This window comes from Oculina patagonica, chromosome 5, assembly GCF_052425735.1.
Source record: "Oculina patagonica isolate OP01 chromosome 5, crgOcupat, whole genome shotgun sequence".
NCBI lineage: Eukaryota > Metazoa > Cnidaria > Anthozoa > Scleractinia > Oculinidae > Oculina > Oculina patagonica.
The window spans coordinates 5,822,897-5,838,409 of NC_135762.1; the positions used below are offsets into that span (position 1 = coordinate 5,822,897).

The 15,513-nt window shown below is 38.9% G+C and overlaps 1 protein-coding gene and 1 pseudogene across 2 annotated transcripts; one reads left to right on the top strand and one right to left on the bottom strand.

Moving 5' to 3' along the window:
• Positions 1 to 1,464: 1,464 nt before the first annotated feature.
• LOC144653920 (uncharacterized) lies at positions 1,465 to 10,390 on the top strand. Of its 2 annotated transcripts, XR_013570836.1 has the most exons (4): positions 1,465 to 1,549; positions 4,522 to 4,647; positions 6,338 to 7,601; positions 9,994 to 10,390. XR_013570836.1 is itself a non-coding variant. In XM_078514063.1 (3 exons), the coding sequence occupies exons 1-3, from the start codon at positions 1,504 to 1,506 to the stop codon at positions 6,679 to 6,681; spliced, it is 516 nt and encodes a 171-aa protein (XP_078370189.1). In that variant the 5' UTR covers positions 1,465 to 1,503; the 3' UTR covers positions 6,682 to 8,230. The 2 variants fall into 2 exon arrangements, 1 of the variants encoding a protein (XP_078370189.1); XM_078514063.1 differs by lacking the exon at positions 9,994 to 10,390 and having other exon boundaries at positions 6,338 to 8,230.
• A 2,350-nt stretch (positions 10,391 to 12,740) lies between these two features.
• On the bottom strand, positions 12,741 to 15,444 carry LOC144654028 (kelch-like protein 11; annotated as a pseudogene).
• Between the last annotated feature and the right edge of the window lie 69 nt (positions 15,445 to 15,513).

Sequence of the window (15,513 nt, forward strand, 5' to 3'; positions counted from 1 at the left end):
GTAGTTTGGTAAGAGAAAATAACCAAATTATGAATTGCGAGATCTTATACTGATAAAACATCTAACGCATAATCTGAGAATAGACTTGAAACATTAAACACGAAAGTGCTAAAGCTGAAATGGCAACATTTTACCTGAATATTCTGTAACTGCCTCTCGCAATTAAGCCCCTGATTTGCCTGTATATCCTATAATTGACATTTATGTCCAGGATTGAATCCAAGTATTATTTAATGAGTACTTCATGTTTGACTGTATTATTTGACATTTCCATATTACTTCATATTTGACAGATTTTGGTGTGTTTTGAAGAACTTTTATTAATAAGGACACTTTGTGATACCTGTCATGAGGAACGTGCATCTCATTAGCGTTCAATCCTGGACATATCTGTTACTAAGCAAGCATTATCCAAGTTGCATGCCAATTCAGACTATCTTTCAATTTCAGTACCATCTTTAAAGACACCATTAATTTACTGTGATCACCAATCCCTGATTTGCGCCTAATTAGCCTAAGTATCAGGCTTTTCTAGGGGGACGGGGTGAAAAATTAGAGGGTGAGAGAACATACAGGCTTCTCTGAGGGGACGGGAAAGACAGACTAGGGATACTCAGAAAAAGGCCTTTCTAGGGGAAGTGACCGGAAAAACAGCGCGCACGGGAAAAAGCAGGACAGGGCATAATGGCTTTTCTTGGGGAGGGGGATGTTAGCGCCTGATAGGTTAAATAAACTTAGTTAAAGCAATTGGGAACCAACCTTAAATCTCTTGGACGTATTTGCGGCGCTGGACAACAAAATAGCAACCGCTTTTCTATGTGTAAAATACTTTCTCTCTACTACATCTGAACAGGCTTTCATAATGTATGTCTCATACATACACTGAGAAGGAAGCGCCATTGACCTTCAGTAAAATCGCCAAATTCTCTAAAGCTCTTCGAAAGTTGGTGGTGGTAGTCATAAGGTCGTTGTATGCAAAATTTTACGATGTAAGTTTTTTAATTCTTGCTCAGTGAATGCCGAATTTGATTGTCAATGTTCACCAAAAATTTCTAACCTAGTTAGATGGTTCAGTGAACTACTTTAAATGCCGCTATAAACCTCGCTAGATCTACTCTTTTTATATTTGTCGCATATAATTTACAACCGTTATTCTAAAATGCAAAATAGACGAAAATAACCGCAGCAATTTCTTATCTTTAGGCTACGCTAGCTAGTGTGGCCTAGTGTAAAACTTTTCCTCAATGTTGATATTTATGTACACAAAATTTTAAGAATCAGCTTGAATTTCCCGGGAAAGAAGGTTTACAAACAACGCAAAAATAAGATGCCATTCTAAAGAACCTGATTGGTGGAAATTTTTAGAGTTAATTTAATACGCTGATTTCATTGGTTCTTTTTTAAACAAAGTCATCACACAAATGAGACAATGCATACATAACTTCGAGACCATTCCGTCGAAGGTACAGAACAGATTGCCAAGGAGAAAACCTGCTTGAAACGATGAAGTCCTTCTTTGTTTTGACGTTTCTTCTTTGCATCCATGTAGGTAAGTTCCTTTTCTTGCACATTTATTGAGTCTTGATTGCATTTAGTGCCGTTAACTTTAACAACGGGATTTAAGCCGGTGATACCTCAGGGCTTGGTAGTTGAGCTTGTTGTGAGCTGAATCAGTTTTTAACTGTTTATTCTGGGTAAACTTAAACATCATTCTTTACTTTTATTTATCTAAAGTGCGAATCTTCTCACTTGTTTAGTGTAATAAGCTTGTCTGAGCTTATCGAACTCGTCTAGTTCATAGAAAGTATAGTTGATCGAGATTGTTGTTTCCAAGAAATTAAAAAGTTTAGGTGCCCATCGTAGAAGTGTTGCTTTCTCTCCGAACTGTCCTTCCTTACAGTCAAACCTGAGTAAAATTACGCAGCATTCTTTAATTTTAATTATCTAAAGTGCAAATCTTCTCAGTTGCTTTATGTGTGTGGCGTTGATGCACAATTTGCTTGTTGTCGAACTCGTCTAGTTCACAGAAAGCGGAGTTGATCGAAATTGTTGTTTCCTTGAAATGAAATAGATTACGAGCTTATCATAAGGTCCTTCCTTACGGTCAAATCGAATGTTCTTTTGATGGGAACTCTGCAATGTTGCGGCGTAATATATGTGTGATCGAAGCAACTTGTAACTTTCAATTCAACTGTTTGCTCGAGTCAGTTGTCAGGTTCTAGTTTTCATTTTGCCGTATGAAACATAATAATTCCACCTCTGTTTCAAAGAAACAGAAAATAATTGCTCCTCAGTCGAGAAATTAGCGACAGGCTTTTCCAAATCGCCAAACTGAAGCCCTTCAAGGGAGGTATCCGTGTCGCCTAACAACGGATGTAAACGTCGCTGTCGTTTTTTCGCAGTACGTAGTGTCAGGGCAAATGCCCGGCGCCGAATTTTCAAGTTTTACTAGTATGCTTCTACATTCTCTAAAACAACGGAACCATGCATGATTATGATTGTCTTTCCTTTCTGTTGTAAGTTCACTTTTACCGCATCTTATGATTTAGTCATCGAGAATGTATTATCTTCGGAGCCAGAGTTTATTCTTTTCCAAGAAACTGTTTTGTCAGAGGGCCGTACTAAGCCGGAGTTTCATCAGGCTTGGCAAAAATTAACTAAGAGCGGCGAACCCAAGCTTTATTAGTGGGTCCGGGGACTTGGGGCTCACCTGGATGGCGAATGCTACCTAGATATTTGTGGGTTTCTGAAGCTTTCGATCCGATCTGAAGTATGAAGCCTTTGGAATGAGACACGATGTTTCTTTTCTGTCTCGGACTCTCGAGGTTAACTCTTTTCGTAGAAAAGAGTTAAGGAAATGCGTCCCAATTTCTACCAAAAGAGATCTTTCTTCGAGCGACCCATGCAGTCAAAGATAATTCAAGTATTTCCACCCCTTGAGTAGCTGATAAATGCTCAAGTAATTTGAAATTGCAAAACTTAAATCAAACCCAAAGTTTTGTTCCTAGAAAACTGCATGTTGCACAGCTTTAATTCAAAGTATTGTCATGTATCGCAATCCTTCGAAAGAACAGTCCACTGAGAAAGACAAATCGCCCGAGGTGTTTTTTTTCAATCCAGTGAACAAACCAATAGGAAGCTAAACTGGGTGCTTAAGTTTGATGTTATCTCGAACGACTAGTCAAAGATATTTTAATCGCTAAATATTTTCAATTGTTTTCACACAGTATGAAAGGTTTGTTTGTCTCTCAAAAGAAGCCGGAATGCATATTTCGAACTTGCTGCCATTTAGATTCACCTATCCCAGTTTCCATTACTCATTTATACGTTTTGTTTATTCAGATAAGTATTTAATTGTTTAGGACACACGGGAGCTACTAATACCGCTCAGAAATAAGTGTCCATCGCATACGTACCTTATAAGCACATACGCATATACGTAGTTTTTTGAATTGTTATTTATACTTCTAAGTCTTCTTTGTGATATATTGTTGGGAAAAACAAAAGAAAAATCATCCGCTTAACTTAAAAAAATATATATTTTGCCAAAAGATATCGTCGCCAGTGAAACCGATGATTTCTCGGACAACTAGCAAACATGTTAGTAAGTTTTGATTCAAAGAAAGGGTTCGTGGAACATGGTCACGCTTTATTTCGCCGGCAATTATTCCTTCCGAATACTCGGGAGTTTGTACTATACGTGTCGCTTGCATTCATTAAGTGCGTTATCTTTTAAACTTTTCCTCTTCAAATGGGTCGAAGTTGTTTGTCTTGCCTTGAAGTACGTATTTCTAGGACGAAGATCGTTCAGTATGCAATCTCGTTCCCAGAGTCCCCTTGACCAGCGGACCGCTGGTCAAGGGGACTCTGGGAACGAGATTGGCGCGTATGCGCATAAGCAAACGCATATTTCGCGTATATTTTAGGACGCTTATTTCTGAGCGGTACTGTAGTTTCTAAAATTGTCCTATATATGTTAAATTTATTCCGCTAGTCTTTAGAGTGGCGGCGAACGGTTTGAGCATTGATAGTTAGGTAAAAGGATAGGAGAATATGGCGGTAGGGGTGAGCGAATGGTGCAATAATCACCCTAACCTGCGATCAGGCGTTCTTGTAGGGAGGGAGGGCATGATCTCAGGTTATAATCACCCCTATCAATTATAACATATGAAAAGCCTATACTCAGTTTTATTTTTTGTATTGTTCAAGGAAAATTTTCGCTTTATGTTACTTGAGCGAGTTATACGGATTTCGCAAATTAAATTTCGAAAGACGAATGAACATAAAACTGTCTGACACTTTTTTTTATTGACAAATAAACCTTCCCAATATTAAACTCGTTTTTTAAACACCTTTTCAAGCAAAAGTGAGAAAATATTTTTTTTCTTGAGTTGAAAAGAAAGAGCTTTTGGAACCTTGGGGTACTTAGGTGTTATGGCTTGCTTTAGGGTTTTTCCGGGGCGTTCCTGGGGTGTTTCAGAGTGTTCCAGGTTTTATAGACCCCAATTTTCTCGGCCCTAGATACCAGTACCAGTACCAATATCAATACAAGTACCATCGAGCCCTTGACTTCCCATACGACTGGCTTCCTTCCAGTGTCTACCGTGCCCGGCACGGCCTCAACAGTTACATCAACTAAGAAGAAGGGTACGTCGACATTTACACTTTATTTGTAAACTATTTAACAACTAAGATGCAAGTAAGTGAACCTACGGAATTAATATTGAGGTCACTTGGTGTTGGCAGCTACAGAGAGCATTCGGAACGCTGTATCGTCCAACACAAAACAGGAAGCCTGCCGTTCCCCTCGGCGTCCCTTTCTCAAGTTTTCGTTTTCTCCTTTGTTCTTTGTTCGGTCTCGCGCCCCAAGCTTACAAGCACTTCTTGCCCTCTTAGAAAGAAAACCGCTAGCAACAATATAATGCTACTCTTTCCGGCGAAACACAACATAGACAAAATCCCGAGTTATCGAACGGAAGATTCTCGACAAAGATGGCGTTAATTTATCAAAATACGCCAGGAAGTCATTTTTCTTCGACTTTCTTCACTCACATTAACACGTACTGCAATTTTAATAGTTACGGCCACTTGTTTCACGAATTATTGTGATTCACGCAGTGGTTGCTTCTTGACTTGAATTGATTTCCACCAAGCGTTAATTTTTATTAATGTGTCGTTTTGTGGCTAAATGGTTTACCGCTTTTTTCAAATCTTACCAGATGATGTACATAATCAAATCAAATCAAATCAAGTTTTATTTATACACGTGACACTTAAGAGTACATTCAGTTCTCGTTAGAATGTGTACGTGTGTAAAGTAAACAACCCATTTAAATCGAAATAAAAAAGTATATTTAAAATTCTCTAAAACGTTAAAAATTATCATCGATATTTACAATTAATATTTCATTTCAAAGTAAAAATTTAAAATATATGATAATTTAAATGTCGCAAATTACAGGTACTAAAGGTACCGTAATGATTCGATTTAGCGCCCTCCTTCCAATAAGCGCCCCTTTTCGAATAAGCGCCCCCCTTCGAATGTGTTTTTGTTAATAAGCGCCCCTATTCCAATAAGCGCCCCCGTTCTAATTAACGCCCCATTCTTCTTAGCGCCCCTATTCTCATAAGCGCCCCCATCATGGATAACTGCCCCAATTGAAGTCATCAACGTCGAATTAATAAACTAATGAACATTTACCGTACCGTTCATGTAAATATTAACTGCTAAAATGAACAATCCTTTTAAAAGTAACCTAACTGTCAACAATTTGTTACGTTACAGTTGCTGTTATTGTTAGTTATTTTAATATTTATTTAAGTTTTGCTTTGAACATTCGGTTGTTTCTTAAAAAATTAAGCGCCCAATAAGCGCCCTGTCTCAAATAAGCGCCCTCCCTTGAGGTACCAAAAGTAAATAAGCGCCCCGGGCGCTAAATCGAATCATTACAGTACTTAGATTTAAGCCATATAGGCTTAAGAGATCGTTTAAATGATATAATGTCCTGTGATTCTCTTATTTTCGGAGGCAACGCATTCCACAGTTTGCAGGCCATAAATGCGAAGGATCAATGCATCCATTCCATATTGAAGGAAGGGAGTTCCAGCCTTGTGCTAAGCCCACATATATGTGGTTGATGGATAACTTAAAAAGCAAAACAATTGTCTTCTGTTGATCATGAACTGTCCTTGGTTTACCATCTTGGAAATCGGGGAGGGGGAGGAGTTAAACTGATAGAGCTTCGATGGTAAACTTTGAATGACAAAACAAGTAGCATATTTTGTTGTTTCATGATTTGACCAGCCAAGGGAAGTAACGCAAAATGCATTTCTTTAGGAGGTGGCTTGAAGTGCTATGGATGCTACTCCACCGAGGATTGGAACAAATGTAAGGAAATCCAACAAGAATACGACTGCTCCGAAGACGAAGAACAGTGCTTTCAACTTTTACATTACGGAGAAAAAGGACACGTGCAAGCAGGGACGTATATGAAGGGGTGTGCGTCAAGCGACAAATGCAAACAGCTCAAAGAGGAGAAGTGCAGGACGGAAGACTTTGCTGTGCCTGGAATCAAGTGTGAAATAACCTGGTGCACTGGCGACTTGTGCAATGCTGCTGCACCACCAGTGGTCAGCGTCATCATTTTCATCGCATGCACTTGTCTGGCCTTTCTGTATTGAGGCAAGCCTGCTCCAGCCGTATTTGCTCATTGCTAGAATAGAGAAGGGCACTGAGAAATTGTTAGGGCTTTCCACAAGTTGCTTGGCAACTTTTTGGCAACTTTTCATATTTCGAGCAACTTTTTTCCTCTCGAGCAACTTGTTGTATTTTGAGCAATTTCTAGTCCGAAGATCTCCGAAGATTGCCGGAGTGTTGTCCGAAGGTCATACGAACGTTTCCGAAGATTAACGAAGTTTGCCGACGATTTTCGCGGAACATCCGAAGACGTTTCGACTTCCGACTGATTCCCCATTAAAGCATTACAAAATTAGTCAGTCAACATGACGTAATCGATATCTTCACGATTTTCCTCAGTGAAAGAAATCCTTGTAATTCAATAACTTTTTGCCTTTGAAAAGTGTTCTTTAGTTACTTCTGTTGCAGCGAGATTGCATGAAACTGCTTAGAAATCTTACCTTCAAAGGGAAATTAGCATAAAGTTGGAGAAATTTTCTTGATAAAAAGCAGCGTTTTATATTTTTGGGGCAACTTTCGAGCAACTTTTTTAATCAAAAGCAACTTTTTTGGATTTTTGGAGCAACGTTCGAGCACCTCTTTCAGAAATTTCGAGCAACTTTTTGAAAATTTCGAGCAACTTGTGGAAAGCCCTAGAAATTGTTTAAAAAATAGTCAAGTGTAGTAGTTTTGCATGAGCAAACAACGTCAGTTTTAAAACAGATAGTTAATTAAGTCCAGCTGTTGTGTTCCAAGTTTTCATGCACGGAAATATCTTTATTCAACATACGCCCTCCGTCGAACTTCAGATATATTCCATACTGACAGTTATATTCCTTCAACACCACAAAGACTGAGTGCGCGATCAATTATTTACCATTTGACATTTTCATTTCCTTAGAATTGAAGAGCTATGTTCTATTTAGTTTTATAAAATAACTCAGAAACTACGCGCGCTCTGATTGGTCAAAAACCTATGTACTATTGTACCGGTAAAGTCCCGCTTCTGTCCCGACATGGCCGCACTACGCTCGATAACGCATAAGGACGAAGAATTAACGTTAGTTTAATGTATTTTTTTGGTCTATATTATGGTTAAAACGGAGGATATATGATTATCGTAAATGATCATTATGAAAATGTACTGAGGGTGGATCACAAAATTGAATTTTCCCGCACACCACAGTTGAGCAAAGGAACTAGAGAAAAACTGAAACGCCGGAAAACGCAGAGTCAAACAAGGACTGAGTGAGAAAAAACAGAATGAACAGGTCTGCTTTTCACTGAACTGGAAAAATATGGATATGGTTCCATTCAACATTAACTCGGAAATGTTATTTGAAAGGAATTAAAACTGATCAAATTTGTGGCGATGAACTAGAATTATTTTGATGGCAGAACCTCACACTGAGTTCTTGTACGCGCTTTTAAAGCTTAAATTATATCTTCAGTTTTACGTGTTTTAAGTCTGTTATTCGGCGAAAACGAAAGAATACGGAATAGATAAATTCAGAACAAATTTCTAAAGCAGTGTTTGTGGAACTAACCGTTACTCTCAATACCTTCGTCAGTCTGTGAAGTTTGTAAACTTGCAAAGTTTTCGTGCAGTCTTTTAGGGACCATTCATTTTTTAGAAGGGGGGAGGGCCGGAGGAATCCCTGTGTGTATTCAGTTGAAACTTTTTGGCCCTCCCCCTGTAGTAGAGTAAAAAAAGGAAGGCCCTCCCCTAAAGTGCAATATTAAATTTTGCGACCCCCCCCCCCCCCTCACACACACACATGCACCTCAAAAAAAATTCACATCAAACCTCTTTTTTTGACAGAGCTCCATTCCGCTGTGTTGCACAAGATTATCTTTGATCGCAAAAAAAATCTATGCTACCGTGCATTACGGTATACACGAATTGAAGCCCTTCTTCATTATGTGGAACATTACTCTCGCACGGCTAAGAAAGAACCACTCTTTAGCATCAGAAGTGACCTTTAACGGTCAAAAATGCGAAAAATAGCCTTCTAAACAAACACACTTAAGCACGGATCAAAACTACATTAACACAATTGGTCCATTTACGTGAGCCAATTAAAAACCAGAATTTTCGATCCTGCAAGTACAAAAACGGCAAATCGATTGATTTCAAATCGTTCGATGAGACTTTGGCATAGGAGCAACTGATGAGGTCCACTGAAGGACCGAAACTCAAGTCTTGCTTTAGATAAAACATTTGCCAGAAGAGATCGTTGCGGCATACTAGAGACTTCAAACGCAGTAATCAAACTGCCATAGAATTTATTTGGTGGATGCAAGTAACGCAACAAAACAGATCAACAATAACGGACGTAAAGTTTTGTCTTTTATAGCTCCCAGAGCGCAAATCACAACCACTCAAACTAAGGGGAGCTTAAAAAGAACTCAAAGAAACCATCGCTCTCAATGTTTAGAGACTGCAGTAGCCTTCAAAAGACTCGGATCTTTATAGACCCTCACAACTGTGGTAACGAAACGTTATCCTACGAACTAACCGCCACTTCAGAATACGAGTTGACAGTTAGAAATCCACTGATCCGATAGTACACAATATAGACTACAACATTCCTTTAAAGGCTTTTAAGAATCTTTCAACAAACATGAGCCGATAAACCTAACGAAATATGCCACAGAGCTAGCAAACACAATGGATCTGGATCAGTTAAAATGCAGTATTTTTCTATGCGACCCCCCCTTTTCAAAAACGAAAATAACGATGACCCTCCCCTTTTGCCACTGTAAAAAATTAGTGACCCCCCCCCCCCCAAGATTCCTCCGGCCCTCCCCCCCTTCTAAAAAATGAATGGTCCCTTACCTGCTTTTACTTTCGCGGTGAATGACTCCGGCCACAATTTGCTAGATTTCCACGTCAAAGAACTTTAAAATCGTTGAATACATTTTATACCGTGACAGTTTGCCTTTTTCCTTTCCTTTCTTATGACTTTCATAGCTTTAAAAGAACTTTTAAACGTTTTTGTCGCGTCGATTTGTGGATTTTGTGTGTGGAGCTGAACCTGTGATTTATTCTTTCGGCCGCTGTGATTGGTTTACCGCGTCATTCGATGAACTTGTTGAGAATAAAACATTTGATCACGAAAAATAAAACAGATTCCTATTTCTTTGAAGAACGTTTTCTATAGTTATTTCATAAAAGCAATAAACCACACTTTCTAGGGCTTTACTGGCGTAATAAAGCCACTTGGGATGTTGGGAGTTGGGAGAACACGAGAAAAGCCTGTAAATCGCGAGCCGCATCCCGCGTGGCTTTATTACGCCAGTAAAGCCCTAGAAAGTGAAATATAACATCCGTTGTGGTTTTCACGAGGCTTGCCTGTTTGCTACACCGAATAGCTACTTTAATGAGATTTGAAACTTATCACACGCCATACGTAATGAATAGTTATAAACAAGAAGCTCGAGAAGCTTAAAATCGGATGGTTAATAAATAACTATCCGATTTGATTTAAAAGGCAGGGTACAGTACAGCAAAAAACACGAAGCAGTTACTTAAGTAACACTCAGTCCGACTGGGTTTGCATAAGTCACACGGTTTGCATTGTATTAGTGTGCATAACATAATATCTCGCGATATCTACAGTATCAAGAATGTTGTAAAGACTGCATTATTACTAAATGACATAATGGTCTCAATTTATAAATGTATTTCACAAAATTCAAATAAACGATTGAACTAGACGACTAGAAAATATACATTTTTAACACTTAGCAAAGTGCAGCCTATTCGCAATACTATAAGGCGGGTTTAACCTGAAGGCCGTACGATTTTCGGTATTTTCCATTACACTTTGATGAGACAGTACTACAACACTTAATCGGGCAACTACTATTGTCACGAAAATGATCACAACTTGTTGACCATTGATTGACCATTACTGTGATTTGAATGAAATTTTAAGAGGTTTAAAGAAGGGATCGAAGAAAAATGGAAACATCATCGAAGAGCTCTTCAGGTTGCCAGGGGACTGTTTGTTGTCCGTCTACCAATTTTCAACTTCAAATTCTAATTTTAAAATCACATTTTAAACTTTCAATATTCCTTATTTGTCTAAATTTTACTAATCCTTTGAGAAAAACTATCGCCTCCCAAACTTCCCCCAAAAATGACCCAACAATTCACAAAATACCTCAATACATGAAGGAGAGTGTTTTACTGGGAACTAAACCACTCATAGATTCCATACGCCACTCCATCCGGGACCCGAGTTGCGTATTTTCCGTATGACACTTTTGCGAGTGACATATCGCTCATTGACGTCACGATTCGCGCCTTTTCTACTTTGCTGAATAAACTTGGTTTCGTGTCGTTTGCTGTTCGCAAGCATCGACACGAAGGTTTAATTTGTTTAACTAAGCAACGGAAAAGAATGAGTTTTCCAAAAAAAGGTAAAAATGAGACGATTACAAGGGATTTTACCAGTGTAAGATGTTATAAAGAAGAAAACAAAACAGTTGAAAACTATTGGCCGTCAAGACTTTGCCGCATCGGATTCAAGTCAAATTCAGTAATGTTTTCAGTTCTTGCGCGGTGTTATTTAGTTGACAAGTATTTTGTTTGATTGGAATTCAGTTAGTGTTTCTATATCCTGGGCACGGGTGCTTTGTATTTTCTATGAAGACCGGAACGTTGATCTGTAAACCTGGCTCGATTTTTCGAAAACAATGAATAAAACTCGGCAACATTAACTACATCTGGTCTCCATAAAATAAAAAGAACATTACACGTTGGCTCAAAGATATGAATTTTATGTTCTCGTGGCAGAAACGATATGTCACTCGTTCGCTACGCCGACACTTGTGAGATATCGTTTCTGCTACTCGAACATAAATTCATATCTTCTCGCCACAGTGTAGTATCCTCTATTTATTGATATATGGGATAAGTGAAGCTTTATATATAAAAGAACCTCGATATAACAAAACCTCGTTATAACGAACATATTTTGCCATTCCCTTGGCCCTTCGTTATATCGAGGTTCCATTGTATTTCCGTTTAAGTTTTATTCTTATGAGAAAACAATATAAGTCAAAGGTTACGCGAAATTACAGTGGATCCTCGATATAACTAAGGGCCAAGCGACTGGCAGAATATGTTTGTTATTTCCATATATTTTACTATTACTGGGGCAAAGAATATCGTTCATTATATAGAGGTTCGTTAAATCGAGGTTCCACTGTACGAAGCATAGATTTTAATTTCCCTTCCGTTAGCCTTTCACCCTACGAAGCGTTTAAGCTTTCACAAATCAGGGCTGTCAATAAGCAGATACGTTTTCAAGTAGACGTCCTGACTTGGAAAGTAGGCGGCAGGGTACTTTTCTAGCACAAAGGCGCGAGCCCTCTAGGGGGCCTTGCGCCCACCAGAAAAATTGAAATATCCTTGGTTTTCACATGAAATCCAGAATCTCGAGGTGGAGTGCCTAGTCAACCCCGATGACAGCCAAGCTGCCACAGGGCTGCTGCCAGCTGCCACAAACGTGACAGTTACGAGAAAAATACCATGACATTGCTCTGACTGGCAAAGTCTGCTGAAATTTAGCTAAAACTTGACTATGCCCAACCCCCTTCCCTGGAATCGTGAGTTCAATACCCTAACCTTCACGTCTAATCACATCTCCCTCAAGGAGAACAACGGAGAGGGGGAGGGACAGGAGGGTAAATCTCCCTCCTCCCTACTTTTTGCGCCAATTTCTCCCTCCTCCCTACTTTTTGAGCTAAAATTTCTCCCTCCTCCCTATTTTTTTAGCCAAAATTTTCCCTCCTTCCTAATGTTTTTTCGCCAATTCTCCCTCCTCCCTATTCTGAAATTATGTCCATGTTGATAGTTTCCCACCAAAGCTTCCATACTGCTCTGAAAAATGCTGAAAGAAATTATTATTTTTTTCATGAGATAAATTCTTTGCAGTGACTTTGACTTCACATTTTTAAACTACCGGTAAACAAAAAACAAAGTTGCATCTAATTGGCATTTTGTATGTACAGCAATATTCATTACCCTAAAATCCAAGTTATTAAACAATTACATAAATTATAAGTGAGGTTCATCAAATACAAGACAGAATAAAACCTTAAATTAATCATAAACTCTACAATAATTATTTATTCAATCTGAAAGCCATATGCAATGGTTTTCAGGCATCAAGTATAAGCACTCTAAATTTTCAAAATCAAACCAATTTTTATGGGTAAAATCTAAATAACTTCAATTTTTTGTTAATAGTGTGTAACTGTGTAACTTTTCTACTTAATAAACTGAATATTGCATATTTATTAACACTGCACGACCTGCCAACTTAAAAGATCTGCAGACTTTCATAATAAAAAGTTAAAAATGAGAACACGATAATGGAAACCTTGACGATTACAAGGGATTTTACCAGTGTAAACCTGGAGATTTCCTAAAGGGTATTGTTTTCCAATATAATATTAATAATAATTTAATAATACATGCTTGTATCCAGGGCAATCTTGTCCTAGATTTTGGATAGCGAGATACTCTGAAAAAGTGAATCAGTTTTCAAATTTTTTGTTGTTCGCAGTAAGATTTGGCCAGCAAGCAGGCTCACGTTTGGAAATTCACTAGTGAGCGGCGAAGCTGCAAGAGCAAGTTGGCAAGCAAAGCAAGCGAGTGAGGATATGTCTGTGGCAGAAACTGTCTTGTTTCTTGCTAGCTCACTTCACTTGCCAAAGCTGCTTGGATTAAATAACTTAACTTATTCCTTGCCTATTTCTATTTGAGGTACAATGTTGAAAATAAGAATACTTTTTCATTAGCAGTTAATTGGGATCACAACGAGGGATGGCTTGGGTGAAAGATACTCTTTGAAACCAGTATTTTAAAGTGTACCAAATAAAACATTTTTAACAGTAAATGTATTTGAGCTGTGTATCAGATCTTGATGCTTCCTTGCATTTAGACAAAACATCTCTTGATATTCGTAGAGCAGAAATGTGGTATACTTCCCCTCCCCATACTTTAAAACGCACAAGGCAGTACCATTTCTTTTTCTCAATGTCATATTCACGTAGTGACATTAAATTTTGTCCTCCACCCTGCTCATTTTGGAATGTGCCTAAAACATAAATTTTCTCTTGGAAACTCACAGCACTTGCAAAATGCTTTGGAGAAATATCACTTGGAATGCTGTTCCACATGTTGGTTACGGGATCAAACATTTCACAGGGATCACCAGCTGTTGAAGCCAGAGGAAGGCCTCCAAACACAAACACTTTTTGTTTAAAGGCTAAACCACCAGCAGTCACTCTCTTTGAATGAGTTGAAGGAAGTTTCTCCCAACTGTTTTTCCTGGGGTCAAACCTTTCAACAATGTCCAGGAATTCAAAAGTCGCCAGTTCACTCATATCACTCATGCCGCCAATTGCATACAAATGGCTGCCATCAGCCACTGCACATACATTTGACCTGGGGCTACTCATGGGGCGAGACTTCTTGCCACTGACTTGTATCTGGATTGTACTTCTGCACAGTGCTAAGCTGCTCTTCCCTCTTGTCTTCACCGCCGACAACATACAAGAAACCTTGCAGTGTAGCAACACCTGTGCAATGCCTCACTATTTCCGGTGGCTTTGCGGGAGTCCATAGGTTATGTGACGCATCATAGCACTCTGCAGTGCTGCTATTTAAAATAGAGCTCCCTCCAATCACAAACAATTTACCGTGAAGGGAACTCATGGTATACCTGTTAGGGTCACGTGTGGATTGCATGACACCCAGGTCATATGTTTTGTCTTTATCAGGAAGATAACACAATGTTCTCCTTCCTCCACAAATAACTATAGCATCTTCATGGGTCTTTAGACAATGTCTTGGACGCTGCGAAAAAAAAGCACTCATCTGTACCATTAGATACGTCTCTCATGGCATCTAATACAAACTTTGTACACGCTGCGCTGCCATTCACCAACGGATGCTGTAACATGATGTTGAACACATAGCTGCGTGACACATACATACAACGTACATGACGTAGCAACTGGAAGAACTCAACATCTTTGCTGTTTTGATTCCTCTCCATCCACTCTACAATCACTTGAAAAACTTCTTCTTCTTCTTTCACGATGATACTGTTATCTGAAATCCATTTCTCAATTTCTTTGCTGCTCAGATTCAGAAAGTCTTCAGTTCCAGCCAAAGTAACAAAGTGGGTACGAATGAATTCTCTTGCGCCGTATAACAGTTCTCCCCAATCATATTTAATGGAATACTGATAAGCCATGATACAATTGGATATATTCAGCGTTCGCAAAATGACTTTGCCCGACAAATCTTTAAGACTTGGAATCAGAAAATAATCTGCTTGTGCAAACAAGTCGTATGCATTCTCTATATTAATCTTGGCATTTCCTGTGTACAGATAATCCAAGATTTCTTCCATTACAGCTTTGCTCGTCTCTTCCAATCGGATCACTCCTTCTTTCTTCTCTTTCATGTCACTGTTCAGAGCGTTGAAAAAGAACGGACTTGCTGCACATAACACGACTCTGTGAGCTTTCAAACGAGCTTGATCGTCACCAGAACCAACTTGTAGAATCACATCACAGAAATGTTCGTTCTTTCGCTGAATGTTGAGGCGTTTCATCATTTCAGTACAAAATGGATGCTCCTCGCCATCTTCGATTGGTTCAAGAAGGGAATCCATGAATACAGTGAGTCGGTGACGAAAAGAAGCTAATACACAAGGGACAAAATTTGAAATGACTGAAAATGGCGGCAAGCGCGCGAAATCAGTTGGTACATCGTGTATGCGATCATTTAGTGTACATTTTCCCGGATG